The sequence below is a fragment of the Paralichthys olivaceus genome, chromosome 18 (genome assembly GCF_024713975.1).
Source record: "Paralichthys olivaceus isolate ysfri-2021 chromosome 18, ASM2471397v2, whole genome shotgun sequence".
Taxonomy (NCBI): Eukaryota; Metazoa; Chordata; class Actinopteri; order Pleuronectiformes; family Paralichthyidae; genus Paralichthys; species Paralichthys olivaceus.
The window spans coordinates 17,884,057-17,911,630 of record NC_091110.1 but is presented as its reverse complement, the minus strand read 5'-3'; the positions used below and the strand labels follow the sequence as shown (position 1 = coordinate 17,911,630).

At 42.7% G+C, this 27,574-nt stretch overlaps 1 protein-coding gene across 2 annotated transcripts in view; it reads right to left on the bottom strand.

Annotated features, from left to right (window-relative positions):
• The window catches only part of LOC109639831 (leucine-rich repeat transmembrane neuronal protein 4), an 86,318-nt gene extending 59,759 nt beyond the window's left edge, over positions 1 to 26,559 (bottom strand). Inside the window, exons 1-2 of one of the 2 annotated variants that reach the window (XR_011239169.1) lie at positions 25,618 to 26,559; positions 18,550 to 20,174 (exon numbers count right to left, since the gene is read on the bottom strand). Coding sequence is in view for 1 of the 2 variants with exons in the window: in XM_020103503.2 (XP_019959062.1) it covers positions 18,613 to 20,174; positions 25,618 to 25,621 (1,566 nt within the window). In the remaining variant the exon portion in view is untranslated. The remainder of the gene's footprint in view (positions 1 to 18,549; positions 20,175 to 25,617) is intronic. The other variant, XM_020103503.2, reaches the window with a different exon arrangement.
• Between the last annotated feature and the right edge of the window lie 1,015 nt (positions 26,560 to 27,574).

Below are 27,574 nucleotides of genomic sequence, written 5' to 3'. Positions count from 1 at the left end.
TTGAAAGGAACTGTGACAGGTGGAAACAGTCGCACTGCACGTTATAGCACAGTGACCGTTCCAAGACGTTCAGGAACACGGACAAACTCGGAGTAATGTGCGCTCTCTGCTAACGGATCAATAACTTTAATTAGCAGCAGATGCCTTGGAGGTGTTCCTTTCTTTTCTGATGAATATCCGCACCCGTGTAAGTACGTATCATTCCCTCGGTCTCTGAAACAACTCCTCCTGCAACAAGGCAGGTGTTCATCATTCTCTGATACGCTAACTCAGATTTCACACAGGACTCGGGAGCAGTGTGGAAATTACGGAGCGCATATTACTACATATTAGTTCTGCGAAGAACTGAGTTAATATGATTATTGTATTAAGTGTCACTCTTTGGAAGTAGATAGTTCTCTTAACCCTGCAGATTTGTTTGGTCAGTTCCTGGAGAGAAGTGTGCTGCAGAATGGTATCACAGGCATTAAACAGATCAAGTCTTAAGTGGATCAATTCATTCAGGAAAGGCCAGTGGTAGTCACGGCAAGGGAAGTGTTTACTGCTCAAGTGTCTGCTCGTGGGTATTAACCAAACCCCATACAGAAAGTAGGCCATGATAATGATGCCGAGGAGGCCCTGGGAAAGAGAGCGTTATAGAACTAAAGACGCACGCAGAACCGTAAACCCACACGGAAGAATTGGGCCATACTGAACATACCAAAAACATTTCTTCTTTCCGACGAAAGAGCTACTCTCAAAGAGGCGACTCAAAGCCAGTGAATCACGACGCCAAACACAAGAAATGTGGGAGAAAGAAACTGGAGCAGACTAAACAGATTTGTGCTTGGTACTCAGGGACTGTGATGGCGAAGTCTTCAGACTGCAGTGTAGTGGTGAGTCACTGTATTCACCAGTTAGAGCTCCCAGATCTCAGACCCACACAGCGCTGGGGTAACCTGGCATTACCGGCCAGAGTGGGGGTGTTCCAGACAAACTTGCCGAGCTGTTACGGCGAAAGTTAACACCTCCTGCTTGTGTTTTGGCCACACACTCTTTTCCGGAGGAGGCACTCTATCCTGGGGCTGAGCTGGATGATATGCTCTGGCTTACATAAAGTACACAGTGTTCACAACTCAATCATAAACCCTTAAGTTTCCAAAATGAAACACAACCCTGAGACTTTTTCAATGCAGCCACCAAAGCCTTGAGAAATGGGTATTTTATTTGTGTTTCGCCCCTCATCTGTCTCCTCCCCCATGGAAATATATATATTTTCTGTATATATATATATGAGAGAGAAGGTGATGATGAAAGAGACCGTGAGAGAAAGAAAAAGTGTTCTGTGGAAATGCAGCAAGGATAGAAGATGACCCTGTTACACAAATAGCTCATCTTTACAAGAAAAAAAAAAAAAGTTTAAAAATCATCCCCTAAGACATTTATCACATTATGGTCCAACTGCAACTTTTTCACAAACCTGAACCTGAAGGGATGCCTGTGGTTTAAAACCTGTCTCCTTCAGATTTATTATTAAATCCAATCAAACTCCTTATTTCTCTCATTTTTTTCCCTTTGCTGTATTTTAGGATTTCATCATGTGGTAACTCAGCTTGTTCCTTTCATTCTAATCATGTTTTTAAATGAAAAAAATGCAGATAAAAAACATGTAAAGTCTGTTTGCACGATGAGCATTTTTTCCTGTGGTCGTTTATCAATCTGAATTGCTTGAGGGAATAGTTTGACGTTTTAGGAAATAAGGCCATTTACTTTCTCGCTGAGAATTAGATAAGAAGATGGATACCGCTCCCACAGCTGAAGCTATACGGTAAATATGAAGCTGCAAATAGGAGCTGCACTATATACAGCAGCAACATCTTCTTCATTGGCTTGTTAATAACTTTTTCTGTCAGATAGCTGAGGTTATATTTAACGGGGCTCAACACACACACACACATATACTGTATATGCAACTTTATATGATTGAGTAATAATTGGGTAAATTTAAAGAAGGGTATATTACCTTTCCTACAAGAAAGACAAGCAAACCCTGATGAATTAATCATGCAGCTCATTATAAAGCCAGCATGGCGTGTGTAAGAATGTCAACAGTTAGTCTTGATCAGGATCCACAGTGCAGTCATTTTGAATGGTCATGGCCACTGGTGGAATAACTGCCTCATTATCCCGAGTGCAGAGCGAGTGGGTCGGGCCTCAGCGTCGCACAGCGTCATTAAAGTCAGCGTGTTTGAGCTTAACAGGCTTGGCCATGGTTACAGCTACTGCCATGGCCTGTTATCCCTCCACGCTGGAGACAAGCATCCAGTGTTTTCTCGTGCTCGTGTTTGCAGAAGACCTCCATGATCTGCACGGGGAAGGTGCAGTGCTCAGGGCACCGTGCCATCCAGCCGCACAGTGACCACCTGCATTGTGAGACACCCCGTATATCTGCAGAGATAAAGTGGTGCAGGCAATCTCTGGGCTTTTGTCTGGTCCTCTAGTGGCAACGCAGGCAACGGCACAAACAACCATGGCGTTTCCTAAGCTGCCCTCAGCAGCAGCATGTGCTTGTTTATCACCTCGGAACATATTGTCACCATTTGCTGGAAGCCTGGAAAGATGGCAAACCAGACAGAGCAGCGGAGGAAGACAGCACAAATATAGGTGGGAGAAAAGAAGAGGGAGCTTTTTGCATAAAACTGCGAGAGCAGAGGAGGGGAAGGGAGCATCAGAAGATCGTCGGGTGCGTCAGGAGCGGAAGAGAGACTAATTAAGGAAGGCTGGATTAATTAGGCTTCCAGTCTGCCTGCCTCTCATACTCCCTCAGAGCTTCATGCCAGTACAGGCCCCAGACCGACTCCCAAAAGCCGGCCCGTCTTTTGTTCCACGGATTTCCCATTCATTCGTTGGAATGTGGATTTTTGCTATCAGCGTGGGCCACCGTGGAGTTTAAAGCCACGCTGTAAATTCGCTAAATTACAGCAAACACCTAGAAAGGACAGACATAACATTGCACGAACAGATTGTGGCTGCATGACTGCAGGAAATGTACTATAAGCCATGTTTTGTTAGTGATGCTTTCAATTGCGAAGAGTTGAAATATTCTCTATTCAAGGGTCTCAGCCTTTTTACTATATGAGCGCTCTTGTCGGGTTATATTCCAAAACATTAGTTTAATGTCTAACAACCTGCCAATGCTGTGAGAAAAAAAAAAAAAAAAAAATTGGTTCATTTTGCGTGTTGATTCACATGTTGACACAATGCTAGTTATATTTGCAACCATACTAAAACCTTTGAATTTCCCAGAGTAAATGAATCCAGCATCAGTCCATCTTACGCAAAGGCATAGGTAGGTAAAGAGGGTTCTTAATCTTGGACAGATGCAACAAGGCAGTTCTCTCAATGGCTCTTTCCGTCTTGTGATCCAAAAAATGGAGTGAAAGGGTTTAGCGGATGATGAGAGATCAGTGTTTCCATTTCAGTCGGTACAAAAAGAGCGAGAGACAAGTGCCCCCGTTACCCAGTGTTTAAATTAAGCAGCGAGCACAGCAGCTACGAACCAGAGACACCCAGAAATCGACATGAAAATTATATATATAGCCAAGGAGGACAAGGGTGAGGCTGCAAAAGTGATGATTAATTAACTAATGGCAATAAATACGTAATGGTGGATATTAGCAGATGACAAATAAACTAAGCTCCAGTAATTGTCATTGTTATATATATTTTAAATGGTTTGGAGGGAGGAGGAACAATCACTGCCTCTGTGGTTGTTGGTTTTACTAATGAGACCAGAGGAAATCAGTCCTTTAATAAGTTCCCACCCCTGCTGTTCGTGACGCCCCCTCCCAGCCGGAAAGTAATTCAAACCTGCCTTTAGCTCTTCTGCATCTAATATTCTTGGCCCTGTCTGGGTTGGAATATGATGGGATGAATATTTATTGCGGGTCCGGGCTTTGATGGGCCGCACTGAGAGACTTGAGAAAAAAACAAAGTGGGGGGAAAAGCTGCTATCGCCGTTTCTGGCCCTGACTGACGCTCCAGCTTGCAGCGAGTAATTCATTCTGAGAGGAGGCACAAGTGCCCCTGCTCCGTCTCCCAGCACACGTTTATGATAATCCCAATAAATTATGATGCGCTGCACAGACATTAAAAACTCTGATTGGCACTAAATCAAACAGGCTGTGCCTCTCAGGTCAGAGAGAGCTGGAGGAGTGACTGTGATGCTCTCCCTTCCTACTGTCATCTTCTCCCTGTCCTCAAATCCTGCAGCTCCACCTCCTCATTTCTATCTCTCCTCTCTACTTTTGTCTTCCCCTATGTTTTGGCTCAACTTGTAATTTTCCATTCCTTTTCTGTGCCCTTTCTCCACCAAACCTGCCTTTGCTGCTGGCTTGATAAATTAAGTTGACAGGGATGTTTCCCTGCAAAAAAAAAAATCCCAGAGTGTGAGCTATGGAGCCAGGTCCTCGGTGCCCCGGGAGAACGTGTCATTGCAACTCTCCTGTATTTGTCATGATTTGTCTGCATCCCTCTGTAAATACCTAGGTCCCATTTGCAGGTGATTTGATTTACGGATGAATGGATAACCAGATTTACACCCACCACTTTCATTTTACCTGAGCACTCATGCACTGTGTAGATTATTCTACCTCCATTAACTCTAGCGGTCGTAGGTGCAAAACATCAATTAGTTAACCCAAATCTGGATAGTCTGATGTTGATTACTGCCCGGCATGGCCCCTTATTATGAGGAAATCGACATAACGCCATCTGCCTTGATTAAAAAGAGTGGAGGAGAAAAAATCTGCTTAACTATTTAAGTTGTGAGCAGTTGATCTCTTTAGAAAAAACACTTGACTGTAGAATTTCATTACCGTGGGTCAAATACACGTCTACCTCTCTGATGGGGTCTTTCTTTAGCATTTGGTTATGTCACAGGAGAGAAGCCGCATTCTCAAATCAGAAGCAAAGTGTTTAATCGATCAGAATAGAGGTGAAGGAGAATATAGCTGGAGATGATTAAAATTTTCTATTTGCATTGATTGCGATGCACTTTGGAATGCATCCCATTTGTAAATCTCCACGTTACAAAGAGCACATCCTCCCACTTTGTGAGCGCACCCAGTAAATCATACTCCCTGATGAATGTTTTAACGTTGAGGGTAGTGACCCCATCCATTCACAGACACACTGCTTGTTAATGGTTATAATCACTGGCAAAACAGCACCAGGGATCATATCTCAAAGGCGACACATCGGGTACGATGAATGATTGAAAAGTCAGACACACAAACGGACTGTCGATACAATCACTAAATGCTCATTCATGATGCCTTTTTTTACGAAAAGTGTTCCAAGTTATGCATTCGTCACTGCACCCATAGGCCTTGTATGGTCGACCAATACATCCAACAGAGGGCAGCACAGAGTTTGTGACTTTAACATGGTAAAAAATATGAATTGCAGAGTCACAAAAAATTTTTAAAACTGAAATGTCTTGCTCTGTTTTTAAAGGATCTTTCAGAAAACATGCAGAAATACGCATGAAAACATGGACGCAATGAACGCAGAGTACCGACAGTGCGGTTTTTCTGTTTCCATATCTAATGTTTTGCATAAATGAGCCACCTAACATATGCCATGAAACATGTTACAAAAGAACACCCTGTGAATCTGGATGCAACTAATGATGATTCGCGTCATGGATTAAACAAACATTCTCCAACCAACTGTCCAAAATATTACATTTTCTTTGCATTGAAGCTGGAAATGATTAAAGACATGTTTGCTGCAAAGGATTTTCAGTCATTTTTTTTTCTTTCAAATTCACAAGTAATAAGCAGAGATGGAACATCAGTGCAGCAGAGAGAGGATTTCTTTCTGCCCTTTAAGAAGCCTGAGAACACAGCTTCTCTTTCACTGTATGAGTCATTACAAGGCTAACAGGAGGCAATGTGTGGTTCAATATCTATGTTGGATTTTAAATGTTTCATTCTCTTGTATTTGCTTTGAATTGAGTAAATGTCTCGGATGGTGCTAGTTTCGCTACCGCACAAAATACACAATGCACTCAAAGATCTTTTATATACAGTGAAACTAAAGTATAGCGTAACCACAAAAAGAGGAAAAAGTGCCCTGGGTACCAGACATTGCTCTGTTGACAGTGGACTTTTGGAAAAAAAGATTAAAAAAGCACAAATGTGATGCAGCCGATCCAAAGGTATATTTTTAGTATTCCACTCATTCTTTTTCCTCACAAAACCTGCTCCGTGCCCACAATGTAAAGCATTCCAGCACTTTAAGTAAAGTTCCCGGTGTGTGACCTCTCGTCCTCGTACTGATTTTTGCCCTTTTATACCTCTGAGATCTCTTGTGCTGATTTTGTTTCACCCAACTTTTTTATTAATCAGCTTGATTTTGAGCCAGTGTGATAACGTCGCCCTCAGGCCCAATTGACAGGAACTCAAGTTTTATCAAATGAAGCGATTTGAACAGACTTTCTGCAGCAAAGACTTAATCCCAGTGTTTTTCTCATGTGCAGAGATTGATGTGTGAAATTGGCACATGCATGGCGTACGGCACAATAGAACCAATCTGTGTTTCTTATCTTTCTTGACTTCCTCTCTTGTATGGGCCCTGTTCTAAATGACAATATATTGTTTGATGACATGGTTACCTGCTGCACATTCATAAATGAACTTCAGTCAAATCACGACACATCATTTACCACGGTAAAAGCTGGGACTGCCATTAGCTGTGACGGCTAACTCTTCCATTAATAACACGCTGAAGTAATTATCCTTCGTGAACCTTATTCCTGTTTGCCACTCAACAGACAAGAGTGAAAACTGCAACGTGAAAATAAGAACCACCATCAGTCAGGCACAAATATCCCATTCCCCACAGAACAAATGAACTCTTTAGTAAATATATACTTTTAGTGTACACTCATGGCAGTCAAATCAATCCCCATGTGACAAAACAAAGCTAACAGGCTAAGCTACGGCAAGCTAGCTAACAAACGAGACATGCTAATCAGCTAATGCTAGCGCCAATATGCTAACAACGAAGTAAACTTAAGTTTAGCGTGTTTAAACACCACGGATAACGTTCCACAAAGTCAAGTTCACAAAAAAAGGATTCAGACTTACAGACAACATGCGGGGCGGCGGGCTTCAGCATGGCTTGACTTCCTACTTCCTGTTTAACCTTTAACTTCCTGTCACATCGCAGGTCAAAGTGCATCATGGTAAAAACAATGTCCCTATGTTTTATCTACGTTGAGTTGATACTCCATCGTTTCAACAAGCTACTAAGTAGATTTCTTGGCACATTACCATTTCCCCAGTCGCTGCAAATACCAGCGTAATTAATTACAAAATGAAAAGCAATGAATTCATTATTCTTTAAAAACAGGAAACTTAATGCCCAGGGTGTGGAACTTAAGGCTGCTATAGTCACAGAGAATAAAAACTGTCGGCTTGATTTCAACGTGCAACTATTTGAACGTAGCAATTTAAAATAATTTGTGTTATTATTAGTTCAAATATATATTTCATGCACAAGGATTTTTGAAATGCCACATGAAAAGTCAAGATTTATCACAGTCACGAGGCTCAGGTGGGGTGTGCAGTCATTTCATCATTTTATGATCCTCATTATCCGTGATATTTTTCTCCTGTGGAGAGACAGGCAACAGATACAGAGCAGGGTCCTCATCCTTAAGTAGCCTCACTGGCTTCATGGAACAATCAATCCCCAACGTATCCATTGTCACTTTTGTCAATACAAAGCTTTTATTACCTTGCTAATCCAATCGATGAGAGGGACCATTATATTTTACGGTGAAAGATGGCCTCAGAATGTATGACATTTGCTACATGGAGCGTGTTGCATTGCAGAGCAGATATTGCCTGAGTATATGTATTGGAGAGCAATAATGTCTCAGCCACTGCTTCTCCCCTTCACAAATGTCTGGGGATCTTTATCTGTGCTGGAAAACCATTCATGAAAACAAAACAAAAAGAAAAATGAGTTGGGACTGATTCTAAAAACACAGGTTTGGATTGTTTCGTTTTTTTTAGGCTGGAATACCGAAGTGAAGATGAGGGACAACAGAAGTCATCAGTCATGAGGGGGTGAACATTTTCCTGCAGTGGAAGACAACCTGCACTGGGCTGACGCAGACAGACCACAGAGTGGGATGCTGGAGGTTGACAGAGACAGGTAATTAACTAAAAATAATATGTGCTTGACACAGTAGAGAAAAAACGTGCTTTAAAAGGAACAAGACACGCAACGAAATGAAACCTCCGAGAATAGCCCAGCTGGGGAGATGAAGGTTACTTTGTATCGCGGCATGAGTGGATGCAGCACATGCAGCTGCCTGTTTCCACACCTACACACTGTAGACAGATCAAACTTGACGACATGCGAATGTTCATTGGATTTTCAACATCAATACATTTCACTCACCCACATCCCTTCATGTGAGTTCTTTATATATGCAGCATGAAAGACTGGCAGCACATCACAGCGGCAGCGGAAATTTGCTGTCCGATTGCGCCTTTCAACTTCATGCGGTGCACGCGGCCTTTGATTCGAACAATTTCTGTCAAGTGATTTGTGAAACTGAGAGAAGCTAAGTCACGTGTGTGCAGTGTGAACCGTGGAAACCAATGAAAATCCTGCAAAGTGAAGAAAGAAAGCAGAACGTTGGAGAGAAAATCTACAGGTTGCTTGTTGCTAACAATCCTTGTAACAACATTTCGGTAGATTTCTAAACTATAAGGACTAGATTTGTCTTCGGGGACTCTATCGCCCATGAAACTGGGTCATATTGATAAAAAACAAAAGATGCCAAACTTGATTGCTTTCATTTAACAGACACTGTCCCCCTGTGGTTTCCAATACTGATGTGATCATGCAGAACAACAGCTTAAAATATCTTTGTTTTTGCTGCTGCAACTAACAATTGAATATGTTTCTGTGCGTATAATTGACCAAATCATTTGGTCTATAAATTTGAAAAAGGTAATGAAATCACAGTCATTGCAATTTTCGGGAACCCAAAATAATGTTAAAACATTTGTAGAGTTTGACAAAAGATCCAAAACCTCAAACTATTCATTTTCTGTCGGCTGTATTCAATCAATGAATTGTTTCAACAGTACACCAACGTAAAATACAACAGTATTTCTACTGTCCTCGTTTAAAAATGAAGCTTGTTTTTATTTGTCCCTGTAGTGAAGATTATTTCAAATCAACTGCAGCAGCTTCTTTTATATTAACCAGCACTTAGTCCAGAAGCAAATGCAGGTGAAGTGTCAGCCGTAATTTTTCAAATTACTATCATTAAATAACTGGAGAACTTTGACACAGTATTGATCATGTGTCTTTGATTCTGAAGACACAGACTCATGTTCCTGCGAAACAGTTTTGCACCGACCACCGAGGAAAACATGCCAATATGCTAAGCTTATTATCTTACTTCAAAAAACCTTGGAGCCATCACCAATCAGAGGATGGACAGCTGCTCCGTGGACAAAGGCCTACGTGTCTTGGTGGACAGACGCCTGCCAATCTCGCTGTCGACTCTGGATGACTGCCTGATTTTCTCGGGCTTGCTAACTGCGTCTCCTGTTCAACGCACGCGTCTCTGCCAGGTTCACCTGCCTACCTGTCTTACTCCACATCAACCCCGAGTGCCAGTCTGTCTTTTCTGCCTGTTGAATCTGCTGAGCAGGATGACTTCAATTCTGTCAGTGCCAATAAAATCACTAATGTCTCCTCTGCTCTGGAGGTGAGGGGGAATTTGCTCAGACTTATACATGATTTCATGGTGTAGTGAGAATACTGTGTATTTGTTCAAAGTGAAAAGACATTTTATCTCTTGTAAATGTTGAGTTTTATTTACAGTAGGCTCGTCCTATTTATTTATAATATTCACAGTTGTTCAAGGTGAACTCTGACCTTGAATCTGCACGGTCAGCCGACAGAAACGCCATTGCCCTGTATTTGGAAATGGAGCCATTCTTCTGTGGACGTTCAACCACACTACGACACTGCAAGACTGCAAAATGCATCTTTGTTGTCACAGCAAGCTCTAAAGAACTAATTAACAGAAATGAAAAATATGTATTTACGCTGAGAAAATAACCTGCTGGGGTTTCAATACCCCTACAAGGTGTCATAATTACAAACCTAGGTTGGGAATTAGGAAAATTATCTGCTACAAGAGATCTGCCTTTTCTTTATCTGCCCCTTACTTTACTGACTATTTTCAAAGCCAGGCAAGAAAAAGCTTTTTTTGATCCTTAATACTCTGTCCACCCAAAGGACGTAGTCAAGACGAGGCCTCTGCCCTCTCTTTTCGTAGAATATTCTTCTTAATTACCGCAGTTAGTTAATTAGGACAAGCTACAGAATCAGATAACGAGTCTCCCTAGAAGCAATGAATTAAGAGTTTACTTCTTTGAAAGAGGCCGTCTTTAATTCCAAGTATTTTTCTTGACACTAGGCCCTGTGAAACCTATTAAATAGAAATATAGAGTTGAATATGGAAATCTAAAATTTTCGACAGCTGTGCTATGTAAAGACGACAGGCTAATTATACTTGACTCTGTGTCAATTCATAAAATAGCGCATCATTTTCTGGTAAGAGTGATCTAGTCTGCAAAAGTTCAGCAAAAGTGCCTCCTCCAGCAGTGAGTGTTGCTCGGATAAAAAAGTGAAAAATGCCTATCATAGCGATGGCTTGGTCGCATTTTACGTCTCCATTTTATTGCACTTTAAGCCTGAACAGATGTACTGCTGCAGGTGCTTAGCAGTGTACTTAGATGCAGAGCCATGAATGACTCATCTGCATCCTCCCTCGTACTCACTGATTTACACATATTTGAATTTTGTGACTAATGGGCGAGGTGATAGTGAAGCTGTCCAACCTTACTGGAAATTATCATATAGTTAATGAGAAAAAACGAGTGCTTCATTGGGGTGCTAATGTCCTCTACCCTTGCTTTAAGACACCAACTGCCCGCCATGAAAGAAAAAGGGGAACATTCCTTGAAATGTCAGGATCTTGTCTCTCAAGTTTGCTTAAGTCATAAAACAGATGTAGCTGTAGCTGCACACAGTGGACTTATTTGAGGTTTTCAAATTCTGAAGATCGTTCTGCCTTCTCCTTGTAAGATACAAACACAACGATGGAAAGTTGTCAAATGGAATACTTTGTGATCCATCGTCTCGTACAAAAGCTCATGAGTCGCCTATGCGATCAGCTTTTTACATATTATAATTATATTTCTTGTTGGTCAACCTCTGGCAGCCGTGGCAATTAGAAGGGAGGCAGGTGACATAGTGTAAAGGTCTAAAAAGAGAGGATGCATGCTTTGTTACTTTTATCCACATTTGTTCCCTGACCTTTCCTAAACCTGACAAAACATTTGACTAAACTTGCAAAACCTTCATCACATGTTTATTACTGTTACCATGAAGGCAAAATGCTGGTGCTACTCCCACCTGCAAGCTCCTAAAAGGTATATCAGTGTTGCCATGCCGACGTATGCTCTTAGGGCCTTATTTGAAATAGAGGGACCTCCAAGTGTTTTATTTTTTGAGAATTGATGTTAGGATTTACAGTTTAGAAGGTGTAACTTGAAAGGATGGATATGTTTGCTATGTGCTTATTGTCAGTATACAATGCTGTTAAATAAATGTAACAGGGTTGTATGCTGCAGTAAAAGTAGCTGAAGGAAACATGCTAGTCTGGCAGGTCAGAAACACTTTTGACACAGCTCTAATGTAATATTACCCTTCCAGCAATTGTGCTGTCACTTGAGCTTTTTTGTTTTATACCCAATTTATAAAAACAGGAAGTTTTTGTTGTTGCTTTGTCCTGTTACACTTGGTTACAATATGTCATTGAAGTTTTCCCATCCATGAGGAGGGCTGAATAGAACAAGCTGTGTGCAGTAACAGTACTCGTATCAGTAGGTAGTGAGGCAAATAAGAGGTAGTAAAACAGACAAGAGGCCTCTGTAAAACAAATGATGCGCAGCTGTGAAAAATGGCTTTGAAAGTAACCAGACCAGTCGAAGTGGCGGGGTAATAAATAACGACAGCAGAAGGACAACGTACAAAGCATGTGCATCAGATGATTATTATAAAAAAAAAAAAGATTTTAAGATGTGTATCAGAGACGAGGAGAAAAGATAACAGCATCGTGAGGCTTATCATTAATGATGCACTTGGGTTGCATTGTGAAAACTCTGAGAGACACACGACTCTTTTCCAGGTAATGTAATTGCTGTATTTGTGATCTAACGCCCTCATTAAGCATGGATCAAATGCGGGTGCAGAAAGCAGCGTCATGGAGGCAGAGTGTGAAACAGACAGGATTAGCAGATGACAGAGCTTTTCTCTCACGAGCGGCGAAAGTTTCAAGTCTCCTGCGCGGCTAATTGTCGACTGTAGACACAAGCGCCGAGGAGTTCTGCCTCCCCACTGAATTACAGATAGCTCGCTTGCCCTTGGCTTGCCTCCCAGCGTTTGTGTTGATTTTCTCTGAGCAATTAACAATCTGACACCGTGACCTTGGACTGAGGAGAGACACAGAGAGGGAAGTACAGTACACTGCCTTGCATCCTTAAAGTATAGCTCCTGCTGTACGGTGGTGCGGGGCAAATTAGCAGGACTTTATCTGTGCCTTTTAGATTTTGACATCGTATAAGAATGTGTGTTCTCGCTCATTTCAGAGTCTTATCTCATGGGCTGTGAATTACACAAAAGAAACAAATCTCAGTAGCAAGGTCAATGATGAGTCATTGACGAAACACCAAAACTAGACACGGCCTTGGATTCACTCTGTGGATATAAATCCAGGGGGCAGATTAAGTTTGTGGTGCTGCATGCCTCAATTTAAGACTGTCCACCCTGAAAAAGCGCCATCAGCGGCTTGGATAAAATCTAAAATCCTCTACTGTCCAAAAGTCTAAGATCATTATCCCAGAATGCAAAGGTGCAGATCAATGTTTACAGAGTGAATAATAACAATAAGTATGAAATGTAGAGCAAATTATACCAATACTTATTATAATTACATAATTATATGTTTTTCTGTTGCTTGGAGATTATTGTAGTTGACTGGATATACAAAGCATGGGATCTTGACACTTACCGTTATATCACTAATGTACCATTCTTGAATTCATGCATTTTACATTTGCTGTCTGTTGTTTGGTTTTCACCTCAGATTATATTGGCATTTTACTTTGTCTTCCCTGTCCTAGAAGTCCTTTCTTTCCAATTTTTTCTTTATTGGAAAAAATACAAGGCATAACAAATGCAGTTGCACACATTTTCATACAACATTCCTTATCCAACATAGAAGAAGTCCTTTCTTAATTAAAGAACACCAGGGCAGACGTTCACAGAGAGTCACAATTTCACAGAAGCCGTAGCAATGTCTTAAAACTGTTGTTCTTGTCGGACAAGGAGTTCAGATTGACAATCTGCAGGACGATAAAAGTAAAGAGCATTCAATTATTTTGTTTAAAAGATTATAAGATTTTCATTTTGTGTAATTTGGCATTTCTGCTTGAAATTGCTCAGTTGTTACAATCCTTGTTGCCTAGCTTTGAGTCATCTAAAACAAGTGACATTTTGTTAATCACAACAGATCATATGTAGTTAGGTCTGTGTAAAGCTGGGCAGACAGGTGTAAAAACAGAAAATGATCTGCAGTCTGAGTGACAGCAATGAAGATGCTCAGGATGCTAAAGGGTAGCACCATCAAGAGAAGAGGGTACCATATAATTGTCTCGTTCTTGCATCAGATGAGACAGAGGTTCTTAGAAATAGGAACAACATAATTAATTCAAAGACAGCCATATGCAGTTTGACATTATAGTAAGTGGCTGATTTGCTGATTGGAAAATGTCAGAGGCCGTATCAAAAGAAGCGATGAAGCTACGCCAAAAGGGCAGGCACATCCCGCTGGCACAAATGAGTTCTTACTTAGAAAAGGGTAATGCAGAGTATGTTTGGTAAGATGAAACTGTGATGGGTGCTGCACTACTTGCAGAGCCGACCTGGCATTTCAATCAATCACCCTATCAAACAAAAGGATTTGAGCTACTTTTCATGGGAGGCAAAAAACAATGTCTGTTACTTCGGGCTTCTGACCACCGAGGTGCAGGATACAGCAAATGAGCAGATCTGTACAGAACGAGGCAGAGGTCAGAGGATGATGAAAGATCTCTGAGAGATGTCGAAATCATATGAAGTGAAAGAAGATGAGAGGAGAAAGGGAAGCAATCGACTAGGGAAGAAGAAGATGAAACATAAATGCTTCCATATTGAGTGGCCAGGTTACAAAATGGGTTAGCAAGAAAATGGATGCTCTGTCACATGACAAGGTGACATAAGGCCATAAGTGGCACAGACTCAAGATCAGGTCGAGTCCACTACAGACATCAGGATTACAGCTATAAAGGAAAATATCAAAGAAAGAGAAAATAAATAATCTAAATAATCATCTCTTAGAGAAGGTGGAAGGGACAAGGGAAAATGAGGATTGCACCATCTTCAGGTAATTCACTAAAAAGGCTGCCAAACACAGTCATATCAAGTGGAACAGTGAAGAGGTCCAGGGTGAGTTATGTCACAGAATCCAAATGAAAGACAGGCTAAGAGTGACACAGGAGGAATACACAATTCTCACTCTGGAGAGCTGAACGGACCTGAGTAGCTAAGGCCTTACGTCTGAGGACAGACCGCGAAGGAGGTGGGGAGAGTGCAGCAGGTGCCTCCGCGTACTGCCGAGTGATTTATGTCTATGCGGGGGCAACAAAATGTAGAAACAAGATCGGAACACATTCTGCGATGAACTCAGGACTTTGCGGACTGCTGACTGATAGTTCCTGTCTCCCCCCTACAATGCTTTGAGATGAGACAGAGCGACAGATAAGGCCAGAGAGAATGCATTTTCAAGGATGTGTCACGAAACAAGATGGAGGAGTGAGCGAGTGGGATTTTGGGGACAAAGCGGAGCTCAAGGAAACAGAAGTGCTAATGTGACAGGAGTCTGCAGAGTGCTGTGTCGACACTCGGCTTTCCTCCTCGCAAATAGTGTAAATGCTTTTCTTGCAATATGCCACGTAATACGGCTTTAGCTTCGCAGGTTGTGCTGTAAGAGTCCTGAGGCCAAAATGGGATACTGTTGACAATAACAAACCCCTACAGATGAAGTGTTAATTAGCAAATTGCAGAGGAAGGAGGGGCAGAGAACGTCTTAGATGAAAACAAATCAGCTCATGGACACGAATCCCAAGGAGCACAGCAAGAAGTCAATACTGCTACTGTACCTCCCGTATTAGCCCTTGTCTTTCATGCATGGGAATTCAACTGTCTTCCATTTAAATGTGATAAATCTAAACTAAGGAAATAGGCTCCCAATCATATATGATATTTATATCTGTATTATGAATATGCATTTCACCTTTTAGCCTAATTTGAATCCCCAGTGTGCAGCAGGTTGGGCTACCGCCCGTCGACAGCTTGCATAGGAGAGGTGGGTCATGTCAGGGATGATAAAAAACTGTTCACGACCAAGCTATCAAAATGACATTTATGAGACCTGCATAGTTTCAAACTTTTACTGGCAGTCATCGTTGCTCAATTATATTTTATTAATTTTCTGCTGTGTAATATTTGCCCTTGAATGAGGAAGGTTCTTACTGTTCTTTATCACCAATCTTTACTCATGTTGCACTGGATCTATTCCAGAATTATCCTGAACAAAACTTGCTTTTTTCTCCTTCTTCTGGCGCCTGCCTCCCTGTCAACAGTCCCTTTCGTATGCTTGTTAGTTGATGACTTACACATATTCCCAGAACCTCCAAGTTATTACACTCTTCTGGCTCTGTAATGGCAATTTAGCCCTCGCCCCTCTTAGCATGGGGTAATCCCTGCTTTATTTGGCTCACAGGATAAAACAGTCAGCTAAATTGCCAAGTATAGTCGAGTCAAGATGAAAAGACTGCCATGATTTCAAGCCTGAATCTAGTTTACACTGTTGGCAAGACGGAGGTGTTCCATGTTTACCCTTTAAGTGGAAGTGGAGTGCACCTTTCATCGACGACATGTCTTACAGGTCCTCCCCAGACCTTTCATTATGAGCCTGATAATAGTCCAGTCTCACTGGCATGGGGCAACAGGAATTAAACTGAGAGATAAGAAAGACAGTCAGCCATTTCATCTCTTGTAATGTGAATCATTGGAATGCACCCAAAGTATTTTTTGTCTGCCCTCACCTAGTGTGACAGTATCCCCTCCTCCGCAGCACGGTTAATTCCCCCTGATCCTCAGTGCTATAGCCTTCTGTTCTTTACATAATATTAGTGTTTACAACACTCAAAACACGAGATTACATTTGCAAGTTTAAATTTAAAATGTCAGTGTTTAGGTCCAACAAACACAGACTTTTGATGAATTGCCTTGCATTTCATCAAAGAATTGATTTTTTGACAAGTTCAACAATGTGAAGTCAAATTTTAAAAAAAGGGATGCAGCCTCCCGGTCGAGTGGACGATCAGTTGGTCAATAAGTTCTTGTCCGAGAAATCATCATGTGTATGACAACTGCAAATGCTACAGTTAGGAGAATATCATTTCAGGATGAACCCATTTTTAAACCAAAGGGGATTTACTGAATTTTTATTTAGAGTTGGCTCCAAACTGACAGTGAGCCAATAAAGTCATTAGTGCAGCTATGTTTTGTCTAAACAGATGCCTGAAAAGTTAAGTGTAACATATTTTGTGCAATAATTAATTTGATCATATTTAATGAGCTGAAAATACTTATTTTCAATATGTATTCATAATTCATTTCGGCTAATAGGGCCACCGGGTAGAGTGCACACAGTGCACGGAGGCATATTTGACTGCAGTTCGAAAATGATCACAGTAAAATAAAATAGCCAGTCCACACAAAGGGTATTACAATCCCAGGTTTGGTACATAATATTTATATAGAAGATCAATATGTACTCCTGATCAAATATGGGATCTGAAAATAATATGCCATCAGCATGACATGTTGGGTCGTCATGTTTTTAAAAAATAGGTGACACTACATACCTGTAACATAAATGCTCAGCATTATGAAAATCATTAACTACAACATCCTCTAGATTCATTCCCCTCCAGAACTTCAGATTCAGAGCAGCATCATAACTGGCAGCACTTCATGCCCATGGGAGGCCAAGGGGGTCGAGGTGTTATTTGTGCTGGCTCTTTGCAATCAAACCAGTGTGAGCAACCTACGTGCATTACAAGTTACCAGGTGACCTGCCTCGAGGACAGCCAGACAGTCAGTAACTAAAATGGAAAACTATGTGGAGGATCGAGCCGCCCCCCTCCTCCCCCTCCTCCTCCACTACCTCCTGCTTGCTGTTAAAACCTATATAGTCATTCCTCCAGCGAGAACACTAGAGAAATTCATGCCATGGATATGCCAAGTCTAGGAGATAGACTGAGAATGAGTGGGCCGGGAAAAAAAACCCCACAAGATAGAGAGCTGAATATCTCTTACACAATGGGTAACAGCTTTGTAGGGTGGGCTACCTGATCCAGGTGGGCTTAGCCCATCATTAGCCCCATCTTACAACTGTTCCAGTTCATCAGCGATTGAGAAAAACCTCAGTATATTCTGCAGTAGAACAAAAAAGGTTTAACCAAGGATGTCAGGTACACTAGACAGCAGCAAATGAAAACAAGAACAGAGGGAAGAAAGGTATTCCCACATTGCTAGAGTCTGTAAATACTGTTTTGAAGAAACACTCGCCTGCGTACAAAACATTTCAGAAGATTCCACTTCCTTCTAGGACCTTAAAACACCATTTGTGTGTCTGTGTGTGTGTTGTGTCCTTCCATGCTGAGCTTAAATGTGGATGACCAGTTTTTGGGTAACTAAGCACTAGCAAGCGAACAAGTGAGTAAGTTCAACTAGTGCTGTTGAGAGACTATGAGCATTTGGTATTTTCTGTCACGAGTCACCGATATGTCAAGAAAAAAGGGAAGTCGTCACCTCGGTGGAAGCTCTGCTCAATGACAAGAGACTCTATCAGCATTCACATCCAGAAGTGTATCTCCCTTCCATTCAGCTATTCTCCACACACACAATACAGCTCGTCAAAAAATTGAACAGTAGAGAAAACACAAAATACTAAGTCTGCGTTATGCTGGAGGAAAAATAAGGCAAATGAGAACCTTAACAAGCACAAACAACATTGCTTAAGCTCAAGATTAGAGAGCAGAGAGAATGTTATCATACTCATTTATCTGTATTTCTGTACAATTGTGCAGAAAAACAAACATTTGCATCTAAAGAGAGATTATGTTATGCAAATATATAAACACCTTTCTGAAAACCTGAGATATCTTGTTATACACGAAGTGGTCCTAACGCCGATTCTGCTTTTTTCAGTGAAAATCCATGGTGATATTGTTTTCGGGTATGTAATCAAGTGGCAGACTTTTCATCTTTCAAAGCAGTACAAATAATTACCTCTGGTCGCTTCACTGTGGACAGAGTTTTGTGTAGAAGTGGTGGCGGTGGTGTGGGTCATACCTCGCATTCTCGGGAGCCTGAGATAGTATAGGTGCAGGGTCCTGTCCCATTGACAAGCACATCCATGGCCTCAGAATTGGTGGGCTTGTAGTCCACATAGTACTCCTGCAGTGGGGAGCTTAGGGTGCGCTCCGTCTCCCTGGCTTTCTTGCGGCGTTTGCGGGCTGCTGCTGAATGCTCCTGCAGCTGCTTGACGCTGCTTGGATAGCGCTTCCAAGACACGTAGATCACCAACAGGATCATCGCAACAGATAGAAAAAGGGCAACACTTCCAGCCACAATCTTATGGAAGGACACAGGCTCCATGTCTTGCTCCGGGGGCAGAGCCACAGGTGGTGTAACTGCTGAGGACGTGGAGCCCCTAACAGAGCCGTCTCCTTTCTTTCCAGATCCAGTGGGTGAAGCCAGAATGGCCGGGCGGTGGTCAGTCTGCACAGGGAGATTGGATGGGGTTGTAGCAATACTCTCAGAGAGTGTTGTCCCTGGGTTTGATTGACAAACACCAAAAGCTTCAATAGCATCCATCACTTTCTCACCCTGGGCTTTCTTGGGAGAGGCGCAGATCATGGTGGTTTCCTTTGCTCCTCTGAATTTTCTCAGCCAGCCCACCAAGGGGCAGATGGCCGGGCCACAGTCCCATACATTCCCAGCTAAGCTAATCGTAGTTAAAGAGATCCAGGCATCAACCACCTCCTGGGAAACATTGGTCAGCTTGTTTGAGTCCAGGTTGAGCGTCTGCAGGTTGGGCAGACATTGGTAGACAACGGCATCCACTTCGGTCAGATCGTTCCCAGACAAATCCAGTTTCTGGATGGAGGCCCAGGTCCAAGTCAGGCCCTGGCTCATTGAACGAATGCGATTCCACTGCAGATAAAGAGCCCGAAGATTGTAGAGGCGAGGAAAGTGAGAGAAATTGATTTTTGAGAACTGGTTATGCTCCAGGTGCAGCTCAGTGAGCTTGACCAGGCCTGAAAATGCATTCCGAGTGATACTGCGCAGGCGGTTGTAACCCAGGTCCAGGAACTCAAGATTTCTGCAATCTTGAAACAGACGCACTGGGACAGTTTTTAGAGAGTTTGAGCGTATGTGAAGGCTGAGAAGCTTCCTCAGGCCCTGAAACTGCCCAGGCTGCAAGGCTTGCAGTTTGTTATAGGACAGGTCCAGATTTCGCAAGTTAGGGACTGGGTGGAATGTGGTGTTGTGGAGTGATGTGATCTTGTTGGAGCTCAGGATCAGCTCCTTGAGCCTGCGGACCCCTTGGAAGGCCATCCCATCCACAGTGGCAATGTAATTATGGTCCAGGTAGAGCCAGATAAGATGGTTGAGCCCCACAAACTGGCCAGCTCGCAGACTGGCGAGGCTGTTGTACCGTAACGACAGGCCCTCACAGCCTCCTGAGAGGTTCTTAGGAACATCACGAAAGGCGCTTGACTCACAATAGACAATTTTTCCATCACATCGACAGCTTTTGGGGCATGGGCGCTCACTCAGAGATGGATTTGCCGCCAGCCACACCTGCATCAGGAGTTGGACCACTAGCCAGCGGTGCCGCAGAGCAGAGCCTATGGGAGGGAGGAGACAGAGAGGTGTTAAATAAAGGTAAACTCAAACAGATTTTGTGAAACTGGAAACTTCCAATTGGTGAAGTAACTGAAGTACTTGTATTTATAAAGCTGTTCTAAACATGGCGCAAAAATAATGATTTGATTTTATTTGCTCAAAATACTTTGGAGAAGGAAAATATAACTGTCAAAGCTGTAAACTGGTGGTGAATGACTGCTTTACTAATTGTTTCTGTTCATAGTGCATTCTACTTTTGTTAATATTGACCATTTATTTAATTTTGATTGTGTGTTTAGTGATATAATATTAGTTTTAACTTATTGGTGTGGACTCATGTCTACAAATATGTATTGGCTTTTGAAACTGCTGTAATTTGTGTCACAAGAAATTCACATTGACAATTAAAGTTTAATCAAAGCAATTTACTCAGTCATGTATTATCTGTATTTGTATTCACTGCAGCAGTGGCAGGTAAGTCAGAAAAGGAAACCTATACAGAGCAGATTGGTTGTGTAAACAATCCCAGAGGCATTTCAATTCAGACTCCAACCACAGCGGGACAGATTCAGCCGGAATCATCGTTCCTGCTTTTCACGGGTCCAAAAGGAAAAAGAGGGAGAGTAAAGAAAATCTAAATAACCCCTATGGAATTACACAATTCATCTCTGCTGCAGGAAACTGCGTGTTTGCCAAGGCTGTCTGCGGAGAATGACTATTTATGATGCAAACATCTTAATTTTATGGGAGTAAATGCTGTGTTCCAAATGTGATTTTAAAAGTGAAGCAAAATGGTCAGTGGCTTCCTCATATCGCTCCTTGTTCTGAGGTAAGACAGAGTTGTTTCCATTAAAATCGTTCCCCCTTACAGAGCCACTAATGATCTGTCATTAAGATGCATTGATTTCCCCTTGAGGAGGTGGTATGGAGGGATTCACTGCTTATGGGTGTTTCTCAAGGAAACATCATCAACTTTGGACTTTATTACCAATATCACAATGAGATAAGATTAAGATGTCAGGATTCAGGTAGTCCGCACTGGAATTAGCTCACAAAATGAAGTCTCTAATGTGCTGGCAGGTGCTGCGCTTATCAAATTCATTGCGATGAACGTGTTTTCAAGAGACATGTTAACATTACGCTGAACTTGAGCTAAATTTCCAGTGTTTTCCATAATTTTTACAGGATTTGTCAGAAATAATTCCCTGACATAGAACGCCTGAGAGGCATCATCCAGCATATGCTATCTAACATAGCCATTTCACTCATTGCCAAGCATCTGCTGTTCCCATATGGGTGTTGTATTTGTGTGTCTGCTTGTGTGTGTGCGTGTCCAAAAGTGTGATGGAAAGAGAGAGCGAGATGGAAACTGCGTTCAGAGGAAACTTTGATCGTTCCCTACAGAAGTGTGGAACTGTTTAGATAACGTGTGCCGACTATTGATTATACCAGCATATACATCACTCAGACATCTTTGTTTCACTTTAATGTTGCGTAGAGACACATGGCGATCACAGGACGCCATGTTTCTGATCGTGGCCAATTTGTTTGTCTCCGGTTTCTGAATGTAAATTAATTTGCCAACAAGTCTTGTGTCTCAAAGGCTTAGAAAAGAGAGGTAGTGTTGGCAGAGAGGAATACCGATATAGAACAATTCCCATGTGCAACGTTCCATGTGCATTTACAGGAATTTTAATAGGCACCGCCTTTGACTGGGGAACGGAGTGTGTGGGATGTTAAGCATGAATGCGTGTTTTTTAAATTTTAGTGTTGGTCTCAAATCCCAGGAGGATGTGGCAACGACCCCCTATTGCTTTTATTTCCCATGTGCATAATAGGCTTGCTTTATTAGAAGTGTCTCCGCCATCTCTTTCAGATTGTGACTGTCTCACAAGACACCTCTTTCCCCTTACTGACACTGCATGCGGTTTAATGAGCGCTCTGTGCGCTAATGCCTCTGTAAGCCATCTCCTTCCTCACTACTGCTCTAATCTTATTCACAAAGGAGCACAAGCCACTCTCTGATGTGTCACTCATGGGGCTTGTGTCTCCATAACCTCTTACCTGATGTACTTCTCACAATTACTGTTCTTCTGCTGTATCTACTTAGACGAACACTCCTGCTCCCTCTGTTCTCCATCCTCCGGAAAATGTCCGAGGTTTGCATATCCTTGAACCCTGCAGCCATCCGGGTGTTTTTTTGAGGATATTAAGTCTGCTTTATGCACGGGGTCAAATCTATCTTCAAACCTTTCACTCCTCTTGCTGATTTCCATTCTCCCTCCCTTACCCTCTTTCTTTCCTCCAACTTTTCAATGTTTTCCTTACTTTACTTTTCAGTGTCCTGTATAATAACACATAGATCGTTTCTACTCATTTTTCATCGTCACCCACTGCACTTAACTGTCCAAATCTAATATGGATGGATAAGTCAAAGCTAGAGTTTGTCTAAAGGCATGTCCCTAATGCTTAGTTATGTAGCAGACAGCCCTGCTGTCCTCAGCACAAGAAGATAGCTATTTCTGCCTCTCAACTCTAACACATAGGGAGAGTAAGTGCACTTTACTGCTGACCTAAAATAAAACCAAATGTAGCTTAATAACTTGGCAAATGGACTCACTAACTGGTGCACTTTGAGAGCACACAAGTGGCTCATTGCTATTTGGTACCTGTCATTGACAAAACTGCTACGGGCCTCAGCCTTGACTGCACATAGCAGCTGAACAGCAGCCTGGCAACCAGGGAAGGACATATCCAAACCAGCCTAAGCCTTCCTATTAGACCCCCATTATCTTTAAGATGGTAGCAAGGTCTGTCAGGTTAGACCCATTTCAACTGTTGTCTGGAAACATTGTGTCTGTCTGGCATTTGTAGCACTGATTGGGCAGAATAACCTGACACACACACACTGTACACACACACACACACTGTAATGGAGTTAGAGTTTGGCCCGAACCATTGTTGCAAATTTGTGAAACTGACATTTATGTTAGGAGACTATGTCAGATCCTATTTGGATAAGATAACATGTGCAGGTAAATAAATAGTTACAGGGGACAGCTTTCCTCCAGCTGAAAATATTTCTGGATAAAACACAAATGATGTCATAACTTCATTTGTAAAAGTTTGTCTGTTTCTTCTATAATGTCTTAAATATCCTGCAAAAAATACAAATCCTGATCAGGTTGACTCAATGAATCTGGATTGACATGACTGTGTTCATCATGGAGATCACATATAGCGTTAAAGTTATACTAGATAATGGTTGGGGGCTCTGGAATGCATCATGTTAGTAAGAGTACTAAGAGTACTTGCAAGTATAGATGTTTAGATACCTCAGCTAAATTATCAGATTGAATTATGTTCAGCTCATCCGTGGTAGCCATTGTTTATCAATCTGTGTTTTAAGTATGCATATACCAAGAGCTCTTGGTGATCCATTCCAGTGTGCACTCAGCTTATAGCTCCATGCATCCAGGCCCTGCAGTCCTGAATGGGATAGGCAGGCACACTGTAGATAATGGATGTTGGATCCCTCGTGCTTCACAAGCCATTGACGTTGTACTTTGAAAATAAGCAAATGTAAAAAGCACATTCCTAGATCTTGTCCTGAAAAGGCCTGTTGATTCTCCTCTCTGCACTTGATTCAATTGACATTTCAAGAATGTTGCCTGTTGGATGCTGTGAGGCAACGAGAAGGTCGTCTGTTGTCTGTAGGACTTGTATGACACTGATTTTATTTATACGAAGTAACATTACATCTACATTTATTGTCTTTCTAATTATGCAGACAGGTGGTCAAGCTTTCTTTCCGCAGCAGATAGATGTGAACTGTCATTATGGTCTAAATTTATCTTAAAGCTCTGCGTGTGCTTTGCTGGCTGTGGCTTTTTACAGTCCCCCTTCCTGTGTGCAAAGCAGATCTCTAATGATGTGGTCCATGAAACATAAGTGCATTGCATGCTGGTAATGAAGAGCTTCACAGTCGGCTACAGTTGTACATAACTGAAGCTACAGTGCCACATAATCACCAAATAATTGTGGGCGACAGCATGAAACTATGGTTGAAAAATGTTGTGTTCTTTTTGGTTTGGTTTGTGCACCTGGTATGTTTGAATGCACATGCATGTGTGAGTCCCAGGGTTTTCTGAAATTCAATTAGGAAACAATTTCAAACCGCAACTCCATGATTAACCATATATGGTTTCTTTGCAGTATCCATAAATTGCATCTGAGCTCCCACAGCCCATACTGTAGGGCTTTGTGTGCTGTTGTAGCTTATATTGATGTGGTGCAGTAACCCACCGAGGGTCGATATATCATGCGGCCTTACAATTAATGGCACAGCACCACCAGTGAACTTGGCCATCTGTATACTAGTTAAGAACGGCGGAGGAGATTAGACCACATCAGACGACAATATCAGTCGGAGAGGATGCATAAAGGTGGAGGAATCCCAGATTGATGAAACATTTGTGAGAGAGAGGGAGGAATAAAACCAAAGACAGTGAAACACCAGGGAGCCTGTGGAAGAGGGGGCACATAATCAAGTGGTGGGGGTTCCTGTGCGCGCACGGGGACATCAGTACAGGGCAAGATTGGACATTTTAATCGAACAAACTGAGACTAAATTGAGGAAAAACATGTGGATTCGCGCAGCAAGAATTACGATCATGCGTCCCCACACACACAGGGAGTGAGAGAGAGAGGGGTGATACATGGATGCACAGTTTTACGCTGGATTTAGGGAGTCCCAGGTGAAGAAAACGACGCTTTTCTAGGATGAGAATCAGTCTCTTGAGCCTAAAAACCTGCACGACCCGGCGCCTGCAGCCCCGCAAGAGTTTTGGGGAGGAGGCTGAAAACTGGACAATAGGCTCAGTGCGTGCAGATTAAAACCAAGGCAATGATTATGCAGGACCACGCGTTATAAAGTTGACTGGCTTCCAACATTTACCGTGATTAGCATTCCGGTCCATGTCAATGAGGCAGCCACTCTAACTAGTCAGGAATTAGAATGGATAGTCCTCGCTCCGATAAACAGATTCCCTCGATTCTCTCACAATTTTGGATCAAATCCTGATGCGCAAAGTCTTGGAAAAACAGGGAACGTGTGTCCTCAGCGTCTCATGATCAATACCGCTCAGGAAATGGAGGGAACAATATATATTGCAGCTCTGCGACTACAGCACAGGCTCCATCCACATTCCTCAAGCTCCCTGATCCACTTGGCGAAAAGATGCCAAAACCTTCATTAGACATCAACGCAGATGAAGAGACGACCATTTGTTTTGACGCAAAACGCACAGATTCAGATCCAGAGAAGTAAATGCATTTTTATGTGGGGGGGTGGGGGGGGTGCACTACGAGAAAGGATGACAACTGGAGCATATTGTCCAACAACCCACGCAATGAAAAAAAGATGGTAACAGGACCAGAACTTACCCATATCCGCGTATCTGTCAGCTCCAGCCTACAGGTTTTAATGGCTTCTGGTGCGCGACATCCGAGTCCGCATGACGCGCTCTCCACAGACAGGTACCGTCCTAATCCACGAGCCCGGTCTCTCCGCGCAGCCGCCGACTCCAAAGCGCACCTGCCCTTTACTCTCCCGGACCTGGATGCGCTATCCGGTTCAGTTCTGCATCTACGACCGTGAGACCGAACCGGGGCGAATGTCATTTACTTCCAATTCCAGATGTCAGGGTGGAAACAATCCCGCGTCTTTACTCCCTCTCCATGTCTTCTCAGCGCAAGAATCGTCCTCTCTCCTTTTTTTTTTTTTTTTTTTCAAGTTACAGCCAAAAAGAGCACTGCAGTGGGCGCATACGATAACGCAGCGCCATCCAAGCGACGCATGTCAGTCGTAGAGATTCCGCGAAAATCGTGTGACACAACTTCACAAATACATTTGCACGATGCGCAAAAAACACACGCAAGGAGTAATTCTCCCCCCCACCAAAAAAAAAGCAGTCGAGCAGCCCTTTTAGATTCCTGTCTCCCGAGTGAGACCCCCGGCGTCTCTCTCTGCTCTACAGGATGCTCAGTCGGATCCGCGCATGGCGCACAGGGGAAAGTAACGGATGGGGTTATCCACAAGCTGTCAGCGAGACCCTGCGTATCCAAATATCCGCTCTTTCTCTCCAAGGCGTCCCTTTGGCTTCTCCCTCATGCAGCTCGGGTTTGAAATGCAGCACGACGGCGCCGTTAATCACGCCTGCACGTCAAAGCAACTTTGCCAGGCAGAATCGGAATGCCCTCTTCTGGTGAGACTGCGACCCGTGCGAGCTTCGTCCCAAGGTGCTTCGTGAGTTTAAAACATTTGCGGTGGCACGATCCCTTGATAGAAGACCCCCCCACCCCACCCCCCCTTTTTTTCACTTTCTATCTGCTGGAGCAAAATGCAAATCGTGAACTCGCACAATGAAGCTGAAATTGTGTTTTTTCAACAGCCTGCTGTGTGTATGTGTGTGTGTGTGTGTGTGTGTGTGTGTGTGTGAGAGTTCAGGGAGTGCGTGTTGTGATGAGGGTCCTCACAAGTTGCCTGCACACACGAGCACCACCATTCTGCACGTGCGCGTCCTTTGTGCGTCCAGCTCCGACCTCATGCTGTGATCCAATACAAGGCGCTGTCCGTGGTGCTGACATGCTCCATTTGAGCCACTGAATGCGGGCGCACCGTTTCCAGGCACCGTCCAGGGGTTCGATTCCCTTTCCCCTCCTTTCACGTGTTTATGAAAAACGGCTGGAGCAGAAGTCATAAACAGAATCCTACTTAACATTCTGCACTAACCCCGTATTGGAAATGCAATGGTGCTTAATCGACAGCAGGCCTCCCTCTGCGTCACCCCAGCTGCCTGTATTTAAGGAAGCAATGGGCAGCTGAATTTTTAATGTGCATCTCATCTGCACCGGTTTGCTAATCTATGTTGCCCCTTCCCTCTCAACCTCAAAACACAACTGGCCTCATGCTGAAATATACACCCTCAATGCTTTTAAGATATAATGATCTGTAAAGATCTAGAACATGTCTAAAGGATTTATGAATCATCCTCTCATGAGCAGATTTTTTAAAAGGTTTGTTTACCTCATGTCCAAGATATTCCAGTTAAACTCTGTACTTTCTTTAACAGTATATATGCATATATTGATCCTATACATGGGCAAAGTATATAATGCTTTAGAATCCATCAAACTCGCAGTCATTTAAAATAGTCAAACTAAACACCAGCGAAGCCGATTACAACTTAAAATTATTTTCTCTTTCACTTTTCATTGTGCAAAATAGGACTTTTTAAATTGAAATTGCTCCCGGAAGATTTTTCATCTATAGCACAAGGGTTTATTTCCTGCCGCACCTCCAACACTTAGCTAATCACTGCTGTAAGCGTGCCACCAAATG